This window comes from Panthera pardus, unplaced genomic scaffold, assembly GCF_024362965.1.
Source record: "Panthera pardus isolate Hobbes unplaced genomic scaffold, ASM2436296v1 HiC_scaffold_12, whole genome shotgun sequence".
In the NCBI taxonomy this organism is placed as follows: Eukaryota; Metazoa; Chordata; class Mammalia; order Carnivora; family Felidae; genus Panthera; species Panthera pardus.
In genome coordinates, this window is record NW_026526677.1 from 6,265,064 (window position 1) to 6,290,443 (window position 25,380).

At 51.2% G+C, this 25,380-nt stretch overlaps 2 protein-coding genes and 1 non-coding gene across 9 annotated transcripts in view; all 3 read right to left on the reverse strand.

Annotated features, from left to right (window-relative positions):
• Window positions 1–13,523, reverse strand: part of DPP3 (dipeptidyl peptidase 3) — a 36,332-nt gene extending 22,809 nt beyond the window's left edge. Inside the window, exons 1-4 of one of the 6 annotated variants that reach the window (XM_019415071.2) lie at window positions 11,833–13,523; window positions 10,448–10,722; window positions 1,567–1,656; window positions 824–961 (exon numbers count right to left, since the gene is read on the reverse strand). In XM_019415071.2, the coding sequence (XP_019270616.2) occupies window positions 824–961; window positions 1,567–1,656; window positions 10,448–10,722; window positions 11,833–11,884 (555 nt within the window). In that variant the 5' untranslated portion in view covers window positions 11,885–13,523. The other 5 variants (XM_019415070.2, XM_053899419.1, XM_053899420.1 and 2 more) reach the window with 5 other exon arrangements.
• On the reverse strand, window positions 2,725–2,831 carry LOC128776384 (U6 spliceosomal RNA). Its single transcript, XR_008421447.1, has one exon. It is a non-coding gene; the product is annotated as a U6 spliceosomal RNA (small nuclear RNA).
• A 1,869-nt stretch (window positions 13,524–15,392) lies between the features above and the next one.
• On the reverse strand, window positions 15,393–24,482 carry PELI3 (pellino E3 ubiquitin protein ligase family member 3). 2 transcript variants are annotated; one of them, XM_053899421.1, is made up of 8 exons: window positions 24,314–24,482; window positions 22,999–23,151; window positions 22,396–22,467; window positions 19,892–20,021; window positions 19,154–19,255; window positions 18,158–18,352; window positions 17,650–17,838; window positions 15,393–16,366 (listed from the first exon to the last, which is right to left on the reverse strand). In XM_053899421.1, exons 2-8 carry the CDS (start codon window positions 23,148–23,150, stop codon window positions 15,797–15,799), a joined length of 1,410 nt encoding a protein of 469 aa, XP_053755396.1. In that variant the 5' UTR covers window position 23,151; window positions 24,314–24,482; the 3' UTR covers window positions 15,393–15,796. The 2 variants fall into 2 exon arrangements, with proteins under 2 accessions (XP_053755396.1, XP_019270621.2); XM_019415076.2 differs by lacking the exon at window positions 22,396–22,467.
• Window positions 24,483–25,380: the final 898 nt, after the last annotated feature.

Consider the following 25,380-nt stretch of genomic DNA (forward strand, 5'->3'; position numbering starts at 1 on the left):
GGAAGGGGATGGACGGGAAGGAGGAATTGCTGAGGTGGGGAGACTCCCTTCCCGGCACACTTCCCCCCACAGCCCCAGGTTTCCTGTACCTCCTCCCAGCAGCCTCCACCCCGCCCCCTCCATCTCTTTCCTGGGGGAAAAACTGTAACACAAATAACAAAGAGAGGTCCGTCTCTAGCTTTCCTGCAGCTCCGCTCTAGTCTTTCACAGGCTGGCCCCTCGCACAGGCTTGTCACATCCCTCACACCATGCAGCTGCTGCGTGGCCTCCAGGGGCGGGAAGCCTAGGCTCCCTCCTGTCCCTTCTTCCCTTCCTCAGCTCCCTCTCACTCTTGGCTCCTCTCCTTCCCTTCTGCACACACCACCCCAGACTTCAGAACTGGAAGGGCTTTCAGAAAGCTCTCCATCCAGGGGCGCCTGGGTGGCTCAGTTGGTTAAGCAGCCGACTTCGGGTCAGGTCATGATCTCACAGCTTGTGAGTTCGATCCCTGTGTCGGGCTCTGTGCTGACAGCTCAGAGCCTGGAGCCTGCTTCAGATTCTGTGTCTCCCTCTCTCTCCATACCTCCCCTGCTCATGCTCTGTCTCTCTCTCAAAAATACACAATAAGCATTTAAAAAAATTTTTTTAAGTATTAAAAAAAGGAAAGAAAGCATTCCATCCAGCTTGCTTCCTAGTTTACAAATGACCAAACTGAAGCCCACAGTCGTGTGAGCAGCTCGGCCTTAAGACTGTGAGGCAAAGCCCACTGCCTATCAGGTACCCTTCCCTCCATGCCAGGTAGCTTCAAAGCATTCCTCTCTCCTGTATGGTTGGGGGGCCTCACCTCCTTCCCCAGCCCGAGGTGTCGAAGCCGCGGCTCCAGAGAGAACATGAGCTCCCCGCAGGTCTGCCAGAGGCTCCTGACTTCTGCCGGGTTCTGCTGAGCAGCCTTACTTCCCAGGATCACACGTTCCAGCTTCTCCTGCAGGAGAGGAGAGGCCATTGGCTCGGCCACACCACCCAAGGCTGTCTTCTGGACCCTCCACACCCACCCCGCAGCCCTTCTCCCACAGCCTAAGACCTTCCGGCTCAAAGTGCGGTCGATGGACCAGCGGTGTTGGTGTTGCTGGAGAAATGTGGATGCTCAGGCCCCGCTGCAGACCTGTTCAGCCAGAAGCTGCGTTTCGACAAGACGGCCACGCGATTTATGTATGCAGTTAGAGCTCAGAGCCCTGGTGTAAGAACTGCATCTGCCAAATGTGCTTGGTCTCCACAGTGCCAGTGAGGGACGCCCGTGCCCAGGCCTCTCTACCATCCCCAGCGATGACCAGGCCCGAATTTTACAAGCACTTCACAGTTCACAGAACATTTCCACATCCTTCCCCCGTGTGACGCTCAGGTCAGCACGGTCAGGAAGAAACACTGCTTTCCCCTTATATGTGAGGAGGCTACAATGCCCAGCAAGGCTGGCTGGCTTACCCAGAGTCATGCAGCATGGCAGGGACATGGTCAAGGCTCCGCTTAGGCTCCCCCTACCATCCCACTGGCCCCCAATTCCTCACCTTCCCCAGCCTTCCCTCAACTCACCTTGGGCAGGTTGGGAACAAACTTGGTGTCGCCAAAGGACTTGTAGTTGCCCATGTTGGAGTAGATACCTGCAGCATAGACCAGGAACGCCTAGGGGAAGGTGGGCATCAGAGACCTGGAAACACAGCCTCCCCCACCCCAGGGAGGTTCCCTCCTGAGATGTCAACACCCTGAGGAACAAGTATAGGTGAGGCTGGGAAATCTGGGGGCAGGATCCAGATCCCAGCAGGACCCAGTCTGGCCGCAAAATACTTTCACAGACCAATTTTCACACACCCATTGTCCAGCCAAACCAGTCTTTTCGGCAGCCCCCAAACACATCCACCTTTGTTCCCACTCTGCCCAGCACCTTCTCAGCTACCTGCAGCCATCTCACCTGACCTCAAAAGCCCAGTTTAAACACTGGCTCCTTCCAGGAAGCCTGGGTGGCTCAGTCAGTTGAGCGTCTGACTTCAGCTCAGGTCATGATCTCATGATTCGTGGGTTTGAGCCCCACATCAGGCTCTGTGCTGACAGCTCAGAGCCTGGAGCCTGCTTCAGATTCTGTGTCTACCTCTCTCTCTGTCCTTTCCCACTAACACTCTGTCTGTCTCTCTCTAATATAAACGAAAAAATTAATAAAAAAACAAACAAACAAAAACACACTGCCTCCCTCTGCAGAAAGCCTGTCCTCTGCCTCCAACCTGCCAGAAAGCGGTCATTGGAAACATCGAATGTTACAGCTGGAGAGGCCTTGATCATCTGCCCTATGGCTTTCACAGGCCCAAAACTTAGGTCTCCCTTCCTCTGGCAACAAGACCTCAGTCTTCCTCTTGAGAAGGGAGGGACTCTCCCTTCCCTAACTCTGGGGGTAGGCATAGGCTCAGGCTAGAGTGTAAAAGCCCTACCCGGCCAATTTTCAAGTGGTAAAGAGCCTCTGTTTTTATACTAGGGATCAAGTCTGGAGTCCCTGGAGCTCCACTACTGGAGGAAAGAAAGCAAAGCTGAGAGATGAAGACTGCATCACAATGGCATCACTGGGCCCCTGAATGTATCACAATGGCATCACTGGGCCCCTGAATGTAGCCATGCCTGAAGCCTGCCCTAGCCCCGGACTTTTCAGTTGCGTGAACCAATAACTCTCTTTTTTTTATTATTATTATTTATTTACTTAATTTTAAAAAATTGGAATGCGTCATGAATTTGTGTGTCATCCTTGTGCAGGGGCCATGCTAATCTTCTCTGCATCGTCCCAATTTTAGTATACGTGCTGCTGCAGTGAATACACTATCTCTTTTTTAAAATATCTTATTTTTTAGAGCATTTTAGGTTCACGGCAAAACTGAGCAGAAAGTATACAGATTCCCTATGTACCCTCTGCCCCCACACATGAACAGCCTTCCCTGTTATCAACGTCTTCCACTAGAGTGGTATATTTGTTACAACTGGTGAACCTACATGGACACATCATCACGCAAAGACCAGTCTACATTAGGATTCACTCTTGGCCTTGTGCACTCTATGGGTTTAGACAAATATTTGACATATATCTACCATTATGTAGATTACTCTGTACTATAGAATAGTTTCAGTGCCCTAAATATCCCTCCCCTCACTGCCTGGCAACCACTGATTTTTACTCTCTCCGTGTCCAGAATATCATATTGTTGAAATCAAATGCATGTAGGCTTTTCAGATTGGCTTTTTTAAGTTTGTTTGTTTGTTTATTTATTTATTTAGAGAGCAAGTAGAGGAGGGGCAGAGGGAGAGGGAGAGGGAGAATCCCAAGCAGGCTCTATGCTGTCAGCACAGAGCCCGACATGGGGCTTGAATCCATGAACCCTGAGACCATAACCTGAGCCGAAGCTGGGTGCTTAATTGACTGAGATACCCAGGCGCCCCTCTTATTGTTGAGTTTTAAGAGTTCTTTATATATTCTGGCTAACGGTCCTTTATCCTATATCCTATATCTCAGTCCTATATCTCTTGCAACTGTTTTTTCCCAGTCTGTGGCGTGACTTTTCATTTTCTTGACAGTGTCTTTGACAAAGCAGAAATTTTTAATTATATTGAAGCTCCACTTATCAATTATTTCTTTACAGGTAATACTTGACATGGTACCTAAAAAGTCATTTCCCTACCCAAGGTCATCTAGATTTTCTGTTCTCTTCTGGGAGTTTTTTAGTTTTGCATTTAAGTTTGTGACCCACTTTGCATTAACTTTTGTTAAAGATGTAAGGTCCACATCTCGTCTACATTCTTTTTCTTTTCGTCTATATTTTTTTTTTTAAGGCTTATTTATTTTGAGAGAGAGAGAAAGCGCTTGTGCATACATGCACACAGGGGAGGGGCACAGAGAGAGGGACAGAGAATACCAAGCAGGTTCTGTGCCATCAGCACAGAGCCTGACATGGGGCTAAAACCCACAAACCATGAGATCATGATCCGGGCTGAAACCAAGAGTTGGTGGCTTAACCGACTGAGCCACCCAGGTGCCCCCCTTTTATTTTGCATGTAGATGTTTCAGAACTATTTGCTGAAAATTTCAGACTATTTTTACCCCATTGTGTTGCCTTTGCTCCTTTGTCAAAGATCAGTTGACTATAATTATCGGGGTCCATTTCTTGGCTCTTTATTCTATTCTGTTGATCTAGTTGTCCTTTTGCCAACACCACACTGTCTTGATTACTGTAGCTTTATAGTAAGTCTTGAAGTTGAGTGGTACTGGTCCTCTAACTTTGTTCTTTTTCACTACTGTGTTGGCTATTCTGGGTCTTTACCCTCTTTCCTCAGTATTGTGTTGAAAATAAAATAACTTGCTGGGATTTTTATTTGGGTTGCACTGAATCTATAAAGTCGGGAAGAACTGACATCTTTTTATTTTTATGTTTATTTATTTTGGGAAAGAGACAGAGGGAGCACATGAGTTGGGGAGGGGCAGAGAAAGAGGGAGAGAGAAAATCCCAAGCAGGCTCTGCTCTCTCAGTGCAGAGCCTGACTCAGGGCTCGATCTCACGAACCATGAGATCACGACCTGAGCTGAAATCAAGAGTTGGACGCTTAACTGACTGAGCCACCCAGGTGCATCAACTGGTGTCTTGACAATGAATCTTCCTGTTCATGAACATGGAATATCTCTCCATTTATTTAGTTCTTTGATATCTTTCATCAGGTTTGTAGTTTTCCACCTATAGGCCTTGTACATTGTTGTATTTTTAACTTATGTATTTCACTTTCTTGTGTGCTACTGTAAATAGTATTATGTTTTTAAGGTCAAATTTTGTTCATTGCTGCTGTATTGAAAGCAATAGACTTTTGTATATTAACTTTATATCCTGCAACCTTGCTTTAATTGCTTATGAGTTCTAGGAGGGTTTTTTTGTCAATTATTTTGGATTATGTAGATGATCATGTTTTCTGTGAACAAAGACAGTTTTGTGTCTTCCGTCTCAATCTGCATACTTTTTATTTCCTGTTCTTGCCTTATTGCATTAGCTAGGACTTCTGGAACAATGTTGAAAAGCAGTGGTGAGGGGACTTCCATGCCTTGTTCCTGATCTTAGTGAGAAAACTCGAGTTTTTCACCCTTAAATACGATGTTAGCTGTAGGGTTTTTGTAGATAGGCTTTAACTTTATCAAGATGAGGAGGCTCTTCTCTATTCCTAGTTTACTTAGTTTTTATGATGAATCGTGCCAGATTTTGTCAAATGTTTTTTCTGCATCTATTGATACGATTGTGTGGTTTTCTTCTTCAGCTTGTTGATGTGATGCATTATTTACTTTCAAATACTGAGCCAGATTTGCACTCCCAGGATAAATCCTACTTGGTCATGGTATATAATTTTTTATACATTGTTGGATTTGATTTGCTAATATTTTGTTGAGGATTTTTGCATCTATGTAAATGAGAGATATTGGTCTGTAGTTTTCTTTTAATGTCTTTGTCTGGTTTGGGTATTAGGATAATGTTGGCTTCATAGAATTAATTAGGAAGGATTCCCTGTCTCTCTCTCTTTTGAAAGAGATTATAGGGAACTGGTATAATGTTATCCCTAAATGTTTGGTATAATTCACCAGTGAACCCATGTCAACCTGGTATTTTCTGTTTGGAAAGGTTATTAATTATTGATTGAATTTCTCTAATGTCCATGGGATCTATAGTGATGTCCCATCTTTCATTTCTGATATTAATAGTTTATGACTTCTCTCTTTTTCCCTTAGACTGGCTAGAGACTTTTTACTCATTATGGTCTGAATGTTGGTGTCTCCCATCCAATTCATACGTTGAACTCTAACCCCCAAAGTGATGGGATTAGAATATGGGGCCTTTGGGAGGCAGTTAGGTCATGAAGGCAAGAGCCCTCACCATTGGGATTAGTGCCCTTATAAGAGACACCAGAAAGCTAGTTCACCCATTCCATGATAGGACACAGTGGGAAGTCAGTATTGTGCAAACTTGAAGAGGGTTTTCACCAGAACTTGACTGTGCTGGTGCCCTGAATTTGGACATTCAGCCTCCAGAACTCTGAGAAATAAACTTGTTTATAAGCCACTCAGTGGTATTTTGTTATAGCAGTCCAAATAGACTAAAATATGTTTTGCTGATCTTTTCAAAGAACTACCTTGTGGTTTCATTAATTTTCTCTACTAATTTCCTGTTTTCAATTTTATTGATTTCTGCTCTAAAGTCAGACACTTAACCGACTAAGCCATCCAGGAGGCACCTATTTATTTTTAATAAAGTTTTAAAAATTTTATTTGAGAGAGCACACAAGCCGGGAAGAGGAGCAGGAGAGAGAGAACCTCTCCACACTGAGTGTGGAGCCTGACACAGGGCTCGATCTCACAACCCTGGGATCAAGACTTGAGTCAAAAGCAAGAATTGGACTCTCAGCTGACTGAGAGGGCACCCAGGTGCCCCTAGATCTGTCTATTTCTGATGCAAGAGTATTAAAGTCTCCAACTATAGTACTGGATTCATCTAATTCTCCTTGCAGTTCTATCAGTTTTTGTCTCAAGTATTTTGATGCTCTGTTAGACACATACATATTAAAGACCATTGTCGTCTTGTAGAAATGACTCTTTTATCATTATGCAATGCCCTCTTTATCCCTGGTAACTCTTCAGACTCTGAAGTTCACAACATTAATATTGCTACTACCACTTTCTTTTGATTAATGTTGGTATGGTATGTCTTTCTCCATCCATTTACTTTTAATTTATATGTATCTTTAGATTTAAGTGTGTTCTTGTAGACAACATATATTTGGGCCTTGTTTTTTGATCCATTCTGACAATCTCTGTCTTTTAATTGGCACAATTAGACCATTGGCATGCGAAGTGATTATTGATACGGTCGAACTAATATCTACCGTATTTGTTACTGTTTTCGATATGTTGTCCTTGTTTATTCCTATTTTTGTCTTCCATTATTTTTCTGCCTTTTTAGTAGTAACTGAGACTTTTCACATGAGTCTATTTTCTCTCTTTTCTTAGCTCATTAGTTATACCTTTTCACTTTTTAGTGACTGCCCGAGATTTTGCAATATACATTTCTAACTAACCCAAGTCCACTTTCATAGAACACTATACTGCTTCATGGATAGTGAGTACCCTATGATAACAAAATAATTTTAATTCCTGTCTCCTTTCCCATGTATCCTTGCTGTCCTTTATTGTACCTACATACAAGGATACAGAAATATATGTATGTATAAATATGCATAAGAATAAGATAAACATAAGCACATATAATTGAATACACTGTTGCTATCATTATTTTGAACAAATGGCTATCTCTTAGATCAATTAAGAATCAACAAAAATAGAGGCAGCTATCAGTCAGAAGAGCATGTAACTCTTGATCTCGGAACTGTGAGTTCAAGCCCTATGTTGGGTGTAGAGAATATTTAAAATAAATATTTTTTAAAAAGTTTTAAGTGTTTTATTTTACCTTCACTTACTCCTTTCATGCACTTGCTTTCTTAATGCAGATTTGAGTTTTGGACCTGTATCTCTTTTCTTTTCCCTGAAGAACTTTTAACATCTCTTGCAAAGCAGGTCTACTGGCAATACATTACCTCAATTTGTGTTTGAGAAAGTCTGTTTTTCCTTCACTTTTTTTTTTGAAGTTTATTTATTTATTTTGAGAAAAAGAGAGAGAGAGAGAGTGGCACAAGAGGAGGAGGAGCAGAAAGACAAGGAGAGAGAGAATCCCAAGCATGTTCTGTGCTGTCGGCACACGGAACCCGACGTGGGGCCCGATCTCACGAACTACGAGATCATGCCCTGGGCCAAAATCAAGAGTCGGACATTCAACCGACTGAGCCACCCAGGCGCCCCTTCTTTCATTAGTGAAGGATAATTTCACAAGGTACAGAATCCTAGGTTGGTGGCTTTTTCTCTCCACACTTCAAATAATCCAATCCACTTTCTTCTTGGACGTGTGGTTTCTGAGAAACTGGATGCAATTCTTATCTTTGCTCCTCTAAAGCTAAGATCTACTTTTCCTCCAGCTTCTTCCAGGACTTTTTCTTTGATTTTCTGTACTTTGAAAATATGCCTAAGTGTAGTTTTTTTACGACATTTAATATTCTGCTTAGTGTTCACTGAGCTTTGTGGATCTGTGGTTTAGTATCTGGCATTAATGTGAGGAAATTCTTGGTCATAATTGTTTCAGATATTTCTTCTGTTTCTTTCTTCCTCTTCTGGTATTCCCGTTACGTATACGGTTCCTATAGTTGCTCTACGGTTCTCAGATACTCTGTGCTGCTTTCTTCAGTCTTTTTTTTTCTCTTTGCTTGTCAGTTTTGAAGGTTTCTATTGGGATATACTCAAGCTCAGCGAGTCCTTCCTCAGCTGTGTCAAGTCTACTAATAAGGCCAGCGAAGACATTCTTCATTTCTGTGTTTTTAAACTTCTAGCACTTTTGGTTCTTTCTTAGGATTTCCATCTCTCTGCCCATCTGTTTTTGCATGTGGTCTACTTTACCCATTAGGGCCCTTAGCCCTAATCATAGGGCTATTAATCATAGCTGTTTCAATTCCTTACCAGTCCACCATACCTGCTATATCTGAATCTGGTTCTGATGCTTTCTCTGTCTCTCCACACTGCGTTCTTTGCTTTTTTTATTATGTTCTGTTATTTTTTTCTTGATAGCCAGACATGACGTACTGCATAAAAAGAACTGCCGTAAATAGGCCTTTCCTAATGTGATAGCCAAGTGTGGGAGTCCCAGAAGTATTCTACAGTCCCATGATTAGGTCTCATTAGTCTGTTAGTGAGCCTTTACCTCTGGACTGTGAACTCCTCTCATGGGCTTCTCGGTCCTGTGTCCCCACCCACCCTTAGGTGGGACAGGATGACTTAGAACTGTCTGGAGTGGGATATTTTCCTCTGCCCAGGTCAGTTAGGCTCTGATAAAACCCTAGAAGGTTAGGTTCTGGTGAAATAGTTTTTCCTGAGAGCAAACTGTTAAGAACAGAACGTTCTGGCATTTTTCAAAAGCAGTTCCCTTTCCCTTACCCCTGTCAGAAGCACAAGGGGCTTTTTCTCTGAAACTCATTGTGAGGCCCCAGTCAAGATCCTGGAGGTAAAACTCCCAAATGTGTGGGGGCCTCTCCTGTGACTGGATTCCCCTGGAGTTTTTAACTCTCAGAGCTGTCCACACTGGAGCCTCCAGCAATTTTTCAGTTACAGTTTAGGTTTTCCTACCCTAGTGCCGGTTGTGGGGAAGGCTTCTGCTCATGAATTTCTGCTGTTGTGATTCTCTGTACCCACCTGTCTGTCTCTCCAATTTGGGAGCGGCAGCCCTGTGGCCTCATTTCTTTTAAGGACGTAAGAAAAGCTGTAGATTTTCTGGTTTGTCCTGCCTTTTACTTGTCAGGACAGATCGGTGACTTTTAAGTTCCTTACATGCTGGACTGGAAACTGGAAGTCATGAATTTCGTTTTCACCGAAGCCAATTTGAGGTGGGTTTCTGCTCTTTGCAAACAAAAATATCCCACTGGAAACAGTAGCACTCGCAGCAATTTTCTATCTCCAAGCACTTGTCTCGCTGTTAACTCTTTTCGTGACTAAATCAAGGCCTAGAGATGGGATGCTGATTACTAAAAGTTAAAACAAGGTAGAAGAAACAGCCTGGGCCTCAGCTCAGAGAGAAGCAATCCAATCCCTTTATTTTACATATAGAAAAACAGGCCACATTCTCATACATTCTGGGTGAAACCTTGGTAGAAGATGATTTAACAACATCAATCAATTATAAACGTACAGAGCCTTTGACCCAGTAATGCGACTTCTAGAAATAGATCCTACTCACACATGGCATGATCTCATTTATGTAAAGGACAAAATGAGGAACTGATACACATGTGCATGTACACATGTAGGTATGCAATACACAGACAGAGGAATTAAAAGGCTGCACACCGCACCATCCAACGAGTGACCTTTGTATTTTGTGTCCTTCTGCGTTGCAACAATGCACTACAAATGTATTCACATATTTGGCCAACAGACCCACGAACAAACAAAAACCAGAGGACAGGCAGGGACGCACAACATGGTGGAGGAAGATCTGGTCCAGAACTCAGACCTCCCGATTCCTACCCTGGACTCATTCCTCTACTGCCTCTGAATCTCCACAGCTGTTGCTTTTACTCACAGCCCCTGTTAAATCACAGCAGCCACTATTTACCTTGGAGTCAGGTCACTGCAGCCCTAGGAGGTACAGACTACCCTCATGCATGTTTTACAGGTAAGACTGAGACTCTAGGAGAGGAGGTTCCTGTATATGCAACCTTTGGTCTAATCTAAAGAGAAAGACCTTTGTACCCCTGCTTGTGGTCCCTCATACCCAGAAGCCCCTCAGGAAATGCAGGATGACCTAAAAGAACTGACCTGATACTCCTCCTCGGTAAGGCCCTCAGCCAGGGCATGCTGGCGCAGCTGGTCTGGGTCCTGGGCACGGAAGAGGCGGCTGAGCAAGGCATAGATGTAGGGGGCCTCAGGGGAGGTCTGCAGCAGCACAGCCAGGCCTCCGTACCAGGCGGCCCGTGACAGATGGTGGGCATACAGGCGCTCTGTGGGTGACAGCAGGCGGAAGGCCTCGCGGCAGTCCAGGCTAGACACACCGATGTCATTGGGCAGGATGTACTGGGCGTCCGCCATGGGCCCTGCTGAGAACCATCACCATCATCACAGCCATCATTTACCACACACCTAGCTCTGCACTCTCATGGTCTCATTTAATCCTCCCCCAAACCCATTCACCAGATACGTTAACTGAGGCTCAGATGTTAGGTGACTCACCCAAGGATATTACAAAATACATTGGTGGGTCACATTTGGCCTGGGGCCCCTAAACCTTAAAGAATGAATTCGACTACCAGTATTACAGATGGGGAAACTGAGGCCCAGAGAGGCTAGGAGCTTTGCCTAATAACACAAGTAATAACACAAGGGAGAGATCAGAAGCAGAGACCTGCATCTCTAGACTCCCAGCGGGGGTGGGGGAGGGGGCACTCAGCCTCCCCTCCTCCTTCTCTGACTTCCTCACCTCCTCTTCAGAATTCTCCTGAATTGTGAATTCAGAATTCTTCAATTCCACCCACCACTGTGTTCAAAAGGACAGAGTTCCATGCTATCAGCCGGAAGACCCAGGTTCCAAACTTGGTTCAGCTCTAGACTTCTAAAATCAAGTCAGTTTTCACTTTTCCGTGCCTCCGTTTTCACCTCTGTAAAATGGGGGTGATAATAACGCCAACCTCACCAGGACAGTGTGCAATCTGTCTCATTCTCATCCTTCTAACTGCCTTTTCCTTGGCCCTCCATCCTCCTACCCTCTCCCCCGTGCTCGGCCAGGGGAGCCACAGAGCCGCATAAGTTCGGAGCTGGAAGAAGACTCATTTTACAGACAGAGAGACTGAGGCTTAGAGAGGCCACGAAACTTACCGAATTCTCACAGCCCCGTTGGGACCCGGGACCTCCCAACCCAGGGCATTTTCCACACCGCCCACACCCCCCCCCCCCCCAACCGGGAATGAGTGTCCAGCCTCCCCCACCACTCCGGATGCTCCGCCCCAATAGCACTAACCCCACCCCCCGCCCCCGCCCCGGGTTAACTCTTTGCTGCCCGGAGGGTTCCTTGGCATAGGGGCCACAATGAATGTGGAAGGGGTACTGGATGGAAGGCAGAAAAAGAATGATCTTGCGTTCGGTCCAGACTCGCCCTGTCCCCCGAGGATGACGCACCGTGACCCCAAAACCCGGGCGCCGCGCCTCACCTGCAGCAGCTGCTAGGATCGCAAACTCACTTCCTGCTTCCGGCTCCCCCATTCATTGGGGCTCCGCGAACTCCGCCCCCCGCGGCCAATTGTCGGGCCTCGGGGCCCGGATGGACGTCAGCTCCAGCCAATAGGCGCGCCTCGGCGCAGTCCGCCGGCCCGCCTCTCCCCGCCCCCGGGCCCTACAGGGTCGCACGGGGGCGGCCCCTGCGGCCTTGGCCTTTGTCAGCGAGGGTGCTCTCGCGGGCCACTGGAACCTGAGTGGCTGGCCTGGCCGCGGCGTGGTCCCGGCAGACTGGGCTGACCAGGTCCCTCCGAGTCCGGACGGGGCGGCGTGGGTGTCTGTACGGAGCACAGGGACTCCCCGTCAGAGTCCCAACCCGACTCTGCTTTGGGTCCCCCACCTCAGTTTTGCAGGTGGAAACCTGCACAATGGAAGTCATGTGGCTCCTTCTTCCTCACTGGATTCGAGGGTCAGGCGGTGGAGATGCTTAGGAGACTGCGACCCTACAGGGCGAGCTGCTGGGCTTAGGCTGAGGTGATCACACCCTTGCGGAGACACGGAGAAATGCCCTCAAGTGCTTCACTGCCCTGCCATTGACTCGCCAGGGTCTTGGGATGCAGCTGCTAAACATCTCTGAGCCTTTGTTTCCTCGGCACAAAGGGGCGAGGGGCCTAGCAGTCTGTTGGTGCTTGGCCGATACCTCGATGGATCGGAAAGCTGCCTGTGACCCCAAAAGGCAGAGCTGGGCCTGAGACTTTTGCACGTCTGGGTAGACTCACAAGATATCCTGGGTGGAGCTTGGCATGTAGAAGTGCTGGCACCAGGCCTGGGCTGAGTGGGGAGCACTGTGAAGGTCCTGGGTCAGTGTGGGAGGAGCCAGGCCATCTGAGGTCGAATCCAGCCTCCATTGCCTACTGGCTGTGTGGACTTGGGTGGGACACTCTGCCTCTTGGAGTCTTTGGCTCCCTCAGCCAGAAAACCGGGCTGGGCTAACACTTGTCTCCACTCCAGGGAGCGAAGTGATGAGTGGACAGTCTGCCCCCTAGTGTTGTGCCCAGAGGAACTGGGGAAAGGGAATACCTGAAATCCACATCCTCTCCTCACCATACCTTTGCCACACCTGTGTCTAGGCCCACGGCAGCATCTGCCCAGCATTGACACCAGTTTCTCATTTACGAAAGTGCCCGAGGCCCTGCTTGACACAACAGTGCTACTTACTGTTGGCTCTGATGATGATTATCATTACAAGGAGCTCAGTAAATTGATCTATGTCCTTAGGAAAGTCACCCTCTTCTTCCCTGTGCTTCAGTTTTGTCTTTAAAATGGGTACACTTCCTTGATTTGAGTGAATTTGAAATGTGCACCAGTAAAGGAGGTAGTGTTCTCCAGCCACCAGTGGGCAGCTCAGGCTAGCAAAAGATTCCAGCCCTCCTGGGACCCTTAACCAAACTGTGTTTTTACGATCACAGTTCATTTGAACACACGAGGTCCTGTGTTAGCAGCTTGACATGGAGGATATTCCATTCTTGCAAAAACCCTGGTAGGATATCATTTTACCCATTGCAGGAGATGGGGAAACTGAGGCTAATAGGTTTATTGACTTCCCTAAGGCCACCCAGCCTATCCTCAGGTGTCCCCGAACAGGAGTCTAGCCTTCCTGACACCTTCCACCACACTGTCCCCTCCACTTGCCCCAACACACACACACACACACACACACACACACAATCATATGGAGCAGTCCACTCCCTGCAGTCATGACCATCCCCAGCCTTGGTTCTTCCCCATGGAAATGCAGGAGGGGTATGTGAGGAAGTAACATTAAGTACCTACTGTGTTACAGGTGCTCTCTATACAGTCACAACCATCTGGTGATGTAGTAACTGCTATTCCATTTAACAGGTGACTGAGGTACCAAGAGCTGGGAAGGGGCAGAGCTGGGCCAAATTCAGGGCTGTATTACCCCCCACCACTACCTCCGAGTTCTCCCTGGGATGGTTCCATGCTCTCTGCTTGTCTCTTCTCCCAGAGACTAAGGTTCCCTGCTGGAATGGGACTGGAACATTCCCCTGACTGGTTCCCAACAGGGTCAGAAGAAAGAACAACTGGGAAGAGCCGGATTCCTAGTGGGGTGTGTGTGTGTGTGTGTGTGTGTGTGTGTGTGTGTGTGTGTGTGTGTCGCAGTACTCCCACATCCACCTGAGCATCCCATCTGGGCTCCCCCACTGTGGCAGTGTGACGCACTGAATCTCATCACATCCCCTTTTCACCACCCACCGGTGCCCTCTGTCCTCTCGAGAGCCCTACATCTGATCTCTGTGGCCCCCACCAGCTGTGTGGCCCGGGGCAGATCCCTCCCCTTGGAATCTGTACTCCCTAAGGCTCTAACAGCTGTCTTCAACTGGGGATGATGCCCGGGTCAGGCCTGTACTTAGAGCCTCTTTTTCAGGTTTTTGGATCTCCAGAACTTCCACCTACCTGTCTCCCAAGGTTGCTGCCCCCAGGAATGGTCTGGAAGCAACCCCAGCAGCACACCGAGGCTGCCTTGGCTCTCAGGAAGAAGTGGCACTTAGGATGAGTGGGGGTCCAGTTCAGACTTGGTCTTCATGGCAACCGAGGGCCATCAGGCCCCAGCCCAACATCCACACCCCTCATTCCTCATCCCTCCAGACCTGGCTCTCTGTCACCAAGCATTTTTCCTGCCACACCTTTGCACATGCTGTTCCAGTTACCTGAGCTGCCCTCCCGACTTCTCCCACCCCCGTTCAAGGAAAGCAGCACAGTGTGATGGAGAGGAGGGCGGGCTAAGGCCAGGATTTGAATCTTTTCTAGCTGTATGACTTGGTGCATGTGCCTTAATCTCAGAATCTTAGAAATGGTAACACCTTCCTCCCTGGGTTGCTATGAGGATCAAATAGCAAAACCTCCTAGTTAATGCTCCATTAACAAAGTTATTATCAGCAGCAGCACAGCAAGGGGCATGGTGGGCACTTGGCAATACCAGCCCTTCTGTCAGCCAGCGCACTGTGAGAGTCCCCTCTCTTCCCCCTGCTCCTGACTGTCCACAAATGAGGTCCCAAAGCCTCCACCCGGCATCTTCCCCATCAGCACAGCCCCAACCTCTTGTTCCAGCCTCCTTTCTGCCCCCTGTTGCCACTGCCCCAGACACTCAACCGCTCGCTCAGTTCTCTGCTTCCTCCTACCTGAGCCTGTGCTCAGTCTCCCTCCTGCCCACAGCACACTCCCCTTCCTGTGGGGAGTTCCCACCTGAGCCCCCCTCACCCTCCCACCTTCTAGTGAGACCTGCTCCACAGCCTTTGGCCATTCTCTGATCCTGGCACACAGGAAACTGTGCTGTCATTAATTTGGTCTGTCGTCCACTAGACCGTGAATTCCACCGGGCAGGGAACCAAGTCTGATTGTCTCTGTCCCCAGAGCCCACTTGGCATAGTGGTCCAGCCCACAGTGGGTATCAGCAGATGCCAGTCCCAGCCTGCTGCCCACCCATCACTCACGTAGGGGCTGGCGGCACTGCACTCATGCTGGACACGCGGGATTTGCGAGGGCAGCTGAGCAGCAAGGTTTATAGAGGAACCCAGGGCAGCAGCAGGGTGAGTATATCTGGAGCTGGGTCGGCAGGCTCGGGGCACAGCCAGCCTAAGCTGGGGGTCAGGGGCCCACGGCCCCTTCACTCCCCCAGGGACACAGTGTAGGCGGCATGATGTAGGACACCCCAGGAAAGCCCGGGACAGAGCTGGTGCTGAGGGCCCCATCATTATGACTGGGGTAGGGGTTTGGGGGACCAGAGATAAGAGGGAGGAGCACAGCCCATCCAACACGTCCATCCGGTGTGGCTATGTGCCAGCAGGTACAGTCCCACATGCAGAGCTCCCTCTGGGCTGCAGAAGGTGGGGGACCTAGGTGGGCAGGTGGGCACAGCATCCAGGGCCCCGGGAGAGCCTAGTCCAGTGGCCCCTGGAAAATGAGGCGGACGCAGCCATGCTCGCCGGTGAGCCAGGCCCCACAAAAGGGGCAGGCAGCATGGAAAGCATGGGTGCCATGGGGCAGTGGTGTCTGGGCCCAGTAGCGGGCAGTCTTCTCAGAGCAGACATGGCCGCAGGGTGCAAAGGCATGGCTGGGTGGTCCAGGGTCCAGACAGAGGCCGGCCTCCTGGCCGAGCCATAGGGGGACATAGGGTCCCACGAGGCGACAGAGAGGACACTCGCGCTCCTGGGGGCCCCGCTCTCTCCTGCAGCCCCAGCCGTGGTAGCCGTGGACGTGGCCACAACGGACGTAGACCCAGGGCTGCTGCTTGTCGGGTGCTGTGCGGCCACGGGCCGGACTGGGGAAGGCCAGGGTGCTGAGGCCCACGGGGCACTGGGGCCGTGCTGCGTTCGCCTCCTGCCGCTGGGCCTCCAGCTGCTTCAGCGTGGGTGCCCTCAGCAGCCCTGCTGGCGTGCGCCATAGCAGCGTGGCCCCACACAGGTCAATGAGGGAGCCGTCCTGCAGCACATTAGACTCGTTTTCCACCTGCCAGAGACAGCAGAAGGGCCTTACTGCTCAAGAGGCCCCCGAACTCCTGGCCATTGGGCAGCCGTCACCCCAGCCAAGCCACCTATCCATCCCACTGAACCTCCCTGGAGAGAACACCCTGGGCCAGTGGGGTGGGCTGGGGCAGAGGAGCCAGGAGGTCTGAGAACCCATGTGGGAGAGCAAGTCAGTGCTCCCAGGCATGCACTGTCCCTCACAGTGTGACATGGGCCTCGGTCACTTTATCTGTCAAATCAGGAGAGCTTGACCAAAACAAGGTTGTTCCCAGGGTCTCCCCTAAGGGCAGAAGTGGGAAACTCTTCTATCTGAGAAACACTGGGGGGCTTAGCCCAAGGCAGCTGTCCCAGTGGCTGTGGTTAAAAGCAATGATTCTAGAACTAGCGTGCCTGGGTGTGATTCCTGGCTTCGCTGTTTACTAACTTTGCATCCCTGGTCAAGTAACTCAACCTCTCTGTGTCTTAATTTCCTTATCCTCGAGATGGAGTCTGCGTCCCATTATCTCGAGTGGTTCCCAGGAATCAATCAACGTAAACATCTGGAACAGTGCCTGGAACACAGTAGGTACTCAACAAGTGTGTGCCAGTGAAATATTCACACGCACCGATTTTAAAGATAATGTTTCTCCAAATCTCCCCGTAGAATTGGTGCTCTGGAAAGAGAAGCCATGCTCTTCCCCGAGATTGTGCATCTGTTTGCCGGGTGTGCTCGAGCCCTGGAAGAGCTCGGAGAGGCCCGTTTAAGGAGCTTAGCCACGTGACCATGGGCAGGCCCCTGCCTCTCTCTAGGACTCTGTCCCAGCTCCTAATGTTAGTTCTCTGATCTGTGCCACGTGGAGCATTCACTGTCACCTCCGTGAGAACTACTCCAAGGGCCCTTTCCCGCTAGTAGAGGATAATAAAGCTAAATCCATCCGAACGTGAGAGACACGTTGCAAACTGCCAACACTTTCGGCTATAAACTGCTCACACATGGGCCAAGTGTCATCCTCGCAGGAGGCTGGGATGTTTTAAGCTGTCGGCATCCCTAAGGCCACTTTCTACCGCACGGTGCATTTATGTGTGCTCTATCTCACCTCACCCCATAGACCTCCAGCAGTATGTGGGCTACATTTTGGAGCCACTGGTCTGGTCCTCTCTGTGGGGCAAGTGGGGCATGACCCCCAAATGGAACCTGTTGGAGCTCCCTTGTGTAGGAGGGCTGGAGATCAGGGGGAAGGGCCTGGGAAGGAGTCGGGGGCGGGGAGGAGGGAGCAGGCCACCTACCAGCTTCCCTCGCTGCTGTGCCGAGCGGCTGTCCCTCAGAGTGTACACATTCCCACAGACTGATATCTCCCTCCAGACACCCGGGGCCGAGTCCTCAGAGAAGCCGCCTGCTGGGTGCATCACCAGGACCCCATTGGTGGTTAAGCCGTCCATCAGGCCGTCGGGGGTCCGCCACTTGGCTGCCCGCTCCTGGGACCACATGTGGGATCAGATCATATCCCCGAGTGGCCCCCAGCAGGCCGCGATCCCGGGATGCTGCCCCAATACGCTCGCAGTCAGAGGGAGCCCAGAGAGGACTGGAATGGGCGCTGCATGGCCGGGGGCATCACCTGAAGTGCTGGAGTCTCACTGTGCTCATGTTTTAAGTGACATTGCCACTGCCAGCATAGGTCACGGTTATGACGACTGCCCACTGGTCCATCACCCCAGGACACTGACCCTCCCCACCCTACCCCTCTGCTCACTCTCAGATAAAGTGCCGGTCCCTGCCTAGGGGGGGCTCACTCACTCCAAGGAAGATGTTGCTGGAGGCATCAAAGCCAGCAGCATAGATGCGGGCAGTATAGGGCGGCCGGCGGTCACAGAGGATGCGGCAGGCATAGCGGGAGATGGTGCTCTGGGCAGAGGGGCCCTCGGCGGCCCCTCCTCCAGGCGATGTGTCCGTTACCACAAAGTCGATCATGTTCTCGGTGGAACGGCCGATCTGTGAGGAAGAGGAGGGCGAGCACAGGGATACTGTGCACGGCTCAATCCCACAGGCTTCCTACCCCAGGGTTCCGCCTGCGGGGTCACCAAACAACGAGGAGGGGGAGGTACCACCCCGACTCCCTAAGCACTCTGGGCTCTCAGCTGGGGTCTCCAAATCCAATGGCTAGGATCTGGGGCTTCTCTGTCTCCCCCACTCAATAAAAATGAGTTGTTTTTTTTTTTTTTTTAATTGACCAGTGAAAACGTGACACCCACGGTCTGGGAGTGCTCAAACATTAGCAGCACATAGTGAATTTTTTAAATTTACTAGATACCGTGCTAAGCCCTTCACCTGCCATATCTCAGCTAATCTTCCCAATAATTCCATGGGGTGGGGATACTGTGGGCCCCACTGTACAGATGAGGAAACAGAGGCCCAGAGAGTCTAAGCAACTCTTGCCCAAAGTTACCCAGCTAGTAAGTGATGGAGCTGGGATCTGACCCAGGTAGCATGACTGTCGCACCACACTCTGAACTCTTAAGCTGTATGGCCTCCCGTGGCCTGGGAGTCTGGTCTTGAGTTTTAAATTTTGATACAGCCACTGATTTGCTGTGTGACTCCAGGAAGTCAAAGGCCTCATAGGACATCCTGCTTCCTCATCTGAAGAGTAGTTGATTACACTGAGTCCCCCCACGCCCCAAAACACCCTCACCACAGCCTTCAGTCCTCCAGGGTCACCCTGGGATGCCTGCAGTGCTGGATGTTGAAGCCCGGTGGCTCCGTGGCCAAGAGGCTTACAGAGGGGCCTGAGCATACCTGGAACATGTCTGTGTCACTGTCATGTGTGTATTCAACTATGACCGAGTGGCTCCGGGACAGTGTGTACGAGATGCTGTGCTGGCCACGGTTACTCAGTGCCTGGTGGGGAGAAAGGAGAAGTCACTTCCCAGGGCATGTGGCCAAGAGAAGTGTGAGCCTCTGAGCCACAAGCTGGAACCCAACGCCCACTGGCCAATCCCAAGGAAGGGGCAGTTCTACCCTCGCAGAGGATGTCCTGTGCAGCTGGCACTATACTCAGGCTTGCCTTATCTGATCCCTACAGCCACCCCAAGAGGGAGGCCTGGTTATTATTCCCATCTTATGGCTGAGGGAACCGCAGCTCAGGGAGGAGAAGAAACTGGCCAAAAGTCACACAGATGGAAACAGGAGAGCTTGTATCTTAACCCAAATCCTCTGAAGCCAAAGGCTTTCCTTTGCCATTGCTGTGTGACCGTCACATCCCTTCTCTGAGCCTTGGCTGCCTCTAAATGATGCTGATCGTTTCCATTCAATGGCTGGGATCTGGTCATCAAAGAAACATTCTGCAAACTGTAAAGTGCGGTACGCTGCAGGGGATCTCCTCTCGGCACCACTTCCCTGGTAGCCCCAGAAGACACAGAGGGCTCCCCTGCTCCAGCAGGCCTGTGGGCAGGCAGCACCGGGAAGGCTGAGGACCTGGGATCTGGGCAGGGAGCACAGGACTTTTGTCCAGGTCTACTGGGACAGGCTGCTTGCCTTGGAGACGAGCGGTGTGGAGATGTGGTGCATGACATCTGGCTTCACTCCGTTGGCATGGGGCCGGCGGCTCAGTGCCAGGCGGCTTCTCCGGCGGCCCTTGTCCCCACTTGCCAGACACCCATTGTAGCTGTGGATGTGGAGGGTTAAAAAGAAGGAATTGAAGGGAGAGAGAGAGAAAAAAAAAAAGAAAGTGAGCCCCTGAGAGATTTGGAGGAACTGCTAACTTCTGGGCAGATTCTACGGTAACAAACAAACACTAGAAGCATCTGAAATTAGAAGACCCTCCCTACTATATGAAATCAGTGCCTTTGGGAAGTAGGGTGAGGAGCAGAGTAGCTACAAAAGACTTTGCATTCAATTAACCAGTGCTTCCTGGATGCCTGAGCCATGTGTGGCCAGATGCTGGGCGGCGGGGGTGGCATCGGGGGCACACCACAGGTCAGTTCTGTGTCCTCAGTGGCAGGGAAGCGGGGGTCCTGAGCTTTTCAAGGAACCTGAGTACCAACTGTGCCATAGGCCCAGAGGCAGCAGAAGGGAATTCTGGCCTCAGATCAGGTTTCTAGAAGAGGAAGCTGGGCTTTGGAGAACTAGAAAGGATTCACCTCTATAGCAAACTGTCACTTGTTACACCACAAGTATGACTGGAAATCAGAATGAAAGAAAAAACAGAGGGGTACCTGGGTGGCTCAGTTGGTTAAGCATCTGACTCTTGGTTTCAGCTCAGGTCATGATCTCACTGTTCATGAGTTCAAGCCCTGTGTTGGGCTCTGTGCTGACAGTGCAGAGCCTGCTTGGGATTCTCTCTCTCTCTCTCTCTCTCTCTCTCTCTCTCTCTCTCTCTCTTTCTCCTTTTCTCTCTGCCCCTCCCCTGCTCATGCTCTCTGTATATATCTCTCAAAATAAATAAGCCAACTTTAAGAAAAGAAGGAAGGAAGGAAGGAAGGAAGGAAGGAAGGAAGAAAGAAAGAAAGAAAGAAAGAAAGAAAAGACAGACCCACAATGCCACCACCTCCATATATCCATAACATGTCAAATTTCTACCTTCCTTCCAGCTCTTATCCAGAGGGGGTGATTGTGGAAGGCAAAGATGGGGTGAGTCACAGCCTTGGTCACTGCCATGTACTGGAGCCTCCCGAGTTCCCGGTGCTTCACGTTATTAATTACCTAATGGAATCTGTGCAATGTCCTGCCAGGCAAGTACCTTTCTTCCCATTTTACAAATGAGAAAGATTGAGGCTCAGGGAGGTAAAATGACCTGCCTGAGGTCCCAGGCTAGTAAGTGAAAAAGTCAGAGATTTGAACTTGGGTCGTCTGACTCTGGCCTTTCTTGCAGAGGCCCTTTCCGAGGGAAAGCTCACCCCAAGCAAAGGTCATGAGACTGGCAGGGTTTGGTGAGATCAGGGAGTGGCGATTTGGGTGATAAACTGCAGTAGAGGAAGATGAAGCTGCTGGAAGGGCCCTGAACACCAAGCTTAAGAGCCTGGACTTTTTTCTGGAAGACTAGGGAGCCATGGAAGGATTTAGAGCAGGCAGTCCCAGGATGAAGAGCTGCCAAATACAGATAAGGCCCACTTAAATCAGGGTCTTCTCATAAGCTCGTTAAAATACAGATTTCCTGGCTCTACCCATGGAGATTCTGATTTTGTAGGTTTCGGACAGGCCTGTCAATGAGTATTTTCAACATGCTCTCCGAGTGGCTCTATAACCAGTGTGGGGCTTCACTGCTCTACAGAGAACAAACAGCTGTCAAGAGGGCCTATACCCTTAGGTCTGCACTCTCCCCCCATCAGTGGCCTCACCCTCAACTGGAAAGCCTGCCCTTCCTTTGGGACACCAAGCAGCTGCTCCTATCATGCAAACATCCCTGAGAGGGGGATCACTTTTGCCCTTGTAAAATCTTCCCACCTATGGGGTGTGGGCCAGTTCAGGACATGGGCTTGAGGCTCAGGTGGGCCTGGCTTAAATTCTGGCTTTTCCACTTATCACATGACCTCTGTAAAACGGTGCTAATTAATCAGGACCTACCTCACAGGTTCATTGCGAGAACTAAATGACATAAAGCATTTAAAAAACGTCCGGCACAGAGTGTGACAGATCTACAGCAAGCCCTTGATAAACGTTAACTATGATTATTAGGGGAAAAGCACATGGTATGTACATGTATAACAGCCCCTATTATTTCTAAGTAATCATAATGACGGCATAGCTTCTCAAATATTTTCTTCGGGGCAGATGGCAGAGAGAGAGGCCAAAAGGTGTGGATGGAGGAGGAAGAAGAGGGATCTGTGCCTGGGGGTGGAGTTAAGCGGGTGGTGCAGGGATCCCGGTCAGGCAGAGACCAGGAAGGGATGAAGTTTACCCACGGACCACCAACTCACATGGCTTCCTCTCTCCTGACCTCGGTTCTCATCTGTAGCATGAGGGTCAGCTGTGGCTTAGTGAATGTGCACTAGACCTGGAGTAAGAAAGCCCTGGGTCCGAATCCCAGCCCTGCCACTTACCAGCTGTGTGCCCTTGGACCAGTCACTTCCCCTCTCTGAGCCTCGGTTTCCTCACCTCCTTCCTCACAGCATCTTTGTGAAGATTGAAATGAAATAATGTCCATGAAAGGGCTTGGCACAAGCCTGCCTCCCAGAACACTTGATATGTGCCAGGCACTGTTCTACGTGCTTTACAGAAATCACCTCATTCATTCCTCCAAAAACCCTCTGAAGTATTATCATCATCCCTATTTGGAAGGTGGGAAAATGGAGGCACAGGGAAGTTAAGCTACTTGCAGAGGCAGGATTTGAACCAAGTATTTTTGCTGGAGAACCAAAGTGCTTCACCCCAGACTACATATACTAGGTGCTTTATGAAAGGCAGATGGTGCTACTTTATTTCTGATCAGAAACTGAGGTGGGCAGTCGGAGTTTTCTCAGTAATTTATTAAAAATGGGAAGATAAAATAACAGGAATTGAGGTGGGTTTGGTCAACTCTCTCAGTTGGGGAGGTGAGGAGGGACAAACAGCAGAAGGTCATATGTGGGGAGAGCTGGGGCCCTTGATCTGGTTGCCCTGGGGGATGCCTGGTGCCCTGCCCCACCTGGGCCAGGGTCGCTCACCCCAGGACGATGAGTTCGCCATACTTGATGGGCTCCTCGCCTGGCTGCGCATCTTCACCAGGAGAAGAGAGGACACAAGAGCCCTGGCTCCCTGGGTGCCCGAGGTCTGAGGTTCGGGGAGACCCCACTTCAGGGTTTCCTTCTAGCACCATTCTGGGCAGAGTGGGAGAGGAGAAAAAGAATTTTGCAACCTCTCATCCCAACCCCCTCAATGCCAGCTCAGGCCTGCTGCCAGGACCACCTAGGCAAAGGCCAGAGTGACCTTTCGCCACCTCTGTTGCTATGGCAACCACTCCACCTCTGTCTCCTTTAAACTGCCCCGGGGTTGCTGGGATACCAGGGCAGGGAAATGGGTGGGATGGAACCAAGAGGAAAGGGCCCCACAATCAGAGGGTCGGGATATCCGGTAGGGCCAGAGGGGTAGACCAACTTGGGGTGGCCAGAGGCTTCTTTTTGGCTAGGACCCCAGAGTCTGGGATGTGCTTGGAAGACAGACACCTCAAGAGTTAGAGGGCCCTCATTCCTCATCTTAGACTCAGTTCCTGGGTTTGACTCTTGGCTCCGGGGCCTCAGAGTAACCCTTCCGTTGGGCTCTTGGAATCTATCTATCTTAATCATTTAGTCCCTTGCAGGTCTAGGCCTCTGTCTTTTTCCTCAATGACTCTCTGTCCTCCCGGGGCTGTCCTTTTCGCCCGTCTCTCTTCCCACCCTCCTCCTCATGTCATCCTGTCTGGCCACCTTCTCCTCCCCATCCATCTGCCTCAGTCTCCCCATCTTGGCTTCGCCGGGCGGGCGGGCCTCCGGACCCCTCCCGGGTGCGCGCCCCCTCCCTCCCTCAGGTGTCTGTCTGCAGTCCCAGGGCCGCCCGGGTCTCTGGAGGCCTGTGGGGGCGGCGCTCCCCCCTCCGGCTGGGGCTGCAGCAGAGCCAGTCTCCGCAGGAAGCCTGTTTGGAAAACATCCCCGCGCAGGAGGGACTGCGCCGGGGCAGGCCCGCGCCCCGAGCCCCGAGCCCCGAGCCCCGCGCCCCGCGCCCGGGGCAGGCACAATGACGGCCCAGCGCATACGCAGATACACACCCGGCGGCCCCTCGCCACAAACACGCGCGCGCACGCACACAGTCCCGCACACCCCGAGCCCCGCGGGCAGTGCCCGGACGGGCGCAGAGCCCACTCGGGACCCGCGAGCGCGCAAACAACCCCCTGCGCCAGCCCTCGGACCCACTCCCCCTGCCACCCTCAGACACGCAAACACGCCCCCCGCGCCCGCCGGGGCCCGCCCGGCGCAGCCCCCGCCCCCTCCGCCCCGGCGGTCTCACCTGGCCGCGCTCCCGGCCCCACTCGGCGCCGCTCCCTCCGCGCCTCGCCCCTGCTCGGCCCCGGGGCCGCTGCGGTGGGATGGGCCCGGCCCGCGGCGGCTCCGCGCTGCCTCGTCACGGGGACACCCGGGGCCGGGGGAGGGGGCGAGCGCGAAGCGCCACACTCCGCCCCTTGTCCCGATGCCCCGCCCCCTTAAAGCCCCGCCCCACCCGAAACTCCGCCTCTTGCGGCGAAGCTTAGCCCTAGTCAACAGAGCTCCGCCCCTTCGTGGGAGACCACGCCCCTCCATAGCCCCGCCCCCAGGCCCTGGGAAGCTCCGCCCACGCTCCGTCTCAGGAACTCCCTAGCGCATCCTCACTGGTTCGGGGACTCCCCGGTATCTGTGGGATCCATCCCCCAGTTCAGGCTCCCTCAGACCCCGCCCTCATTTCTGGGGACTTCCGGGTTCTCCTAGAGACACGGGCGCCCCCTCCCCCACCGCAAGCCGGAGCCTTTGTACTGCGCGGGAGGCGCCTTTCCCCACCTTGGGCCGGGGACTATCCACCTGCTCCCCCACCCCCACGCCCGTCACCCCGAGATCCGTCTTCCCACCTGGGGTAGCTGCAGAATTAGAAGCGGGGGCGGGAAGGAGAGAAGGAAAATACTAGAGAGTCGGAGGAGGGGGTGTGCGTTAGCAGGGAGGCTGAGGGAAAATGCTACAATTGACTAGACTCAAAGACCTGTCTTTAGCCTCGCTCCTCCACTCTCTCGCTGGGTTGCCTCTGGACGACTCTAGGCCCCGGGGTGTCCGGGAACACTTCCCTCCTTCCAGCTAGCACGCACATCATACCCAAGAAGCCACAAGGGGGGCTTTGGGTTGGGTGCAGTTCCTTCTGGGCCTGGGCTTGCAAGAGATTTGTCAATCTATGCCAGGTATTATGCTCTGTGCTTTGAGCAAGATAAGCCCTTTAATTTCTAGGAGGCAGGCACGATAATCACCCATTTTACAGATGACGAAACAGTTGTACAAACCTAACTTGGTCGTGGTTATCTTGCTAGAAAGGAGCCAAGAGTAGGTCTCAGCTGT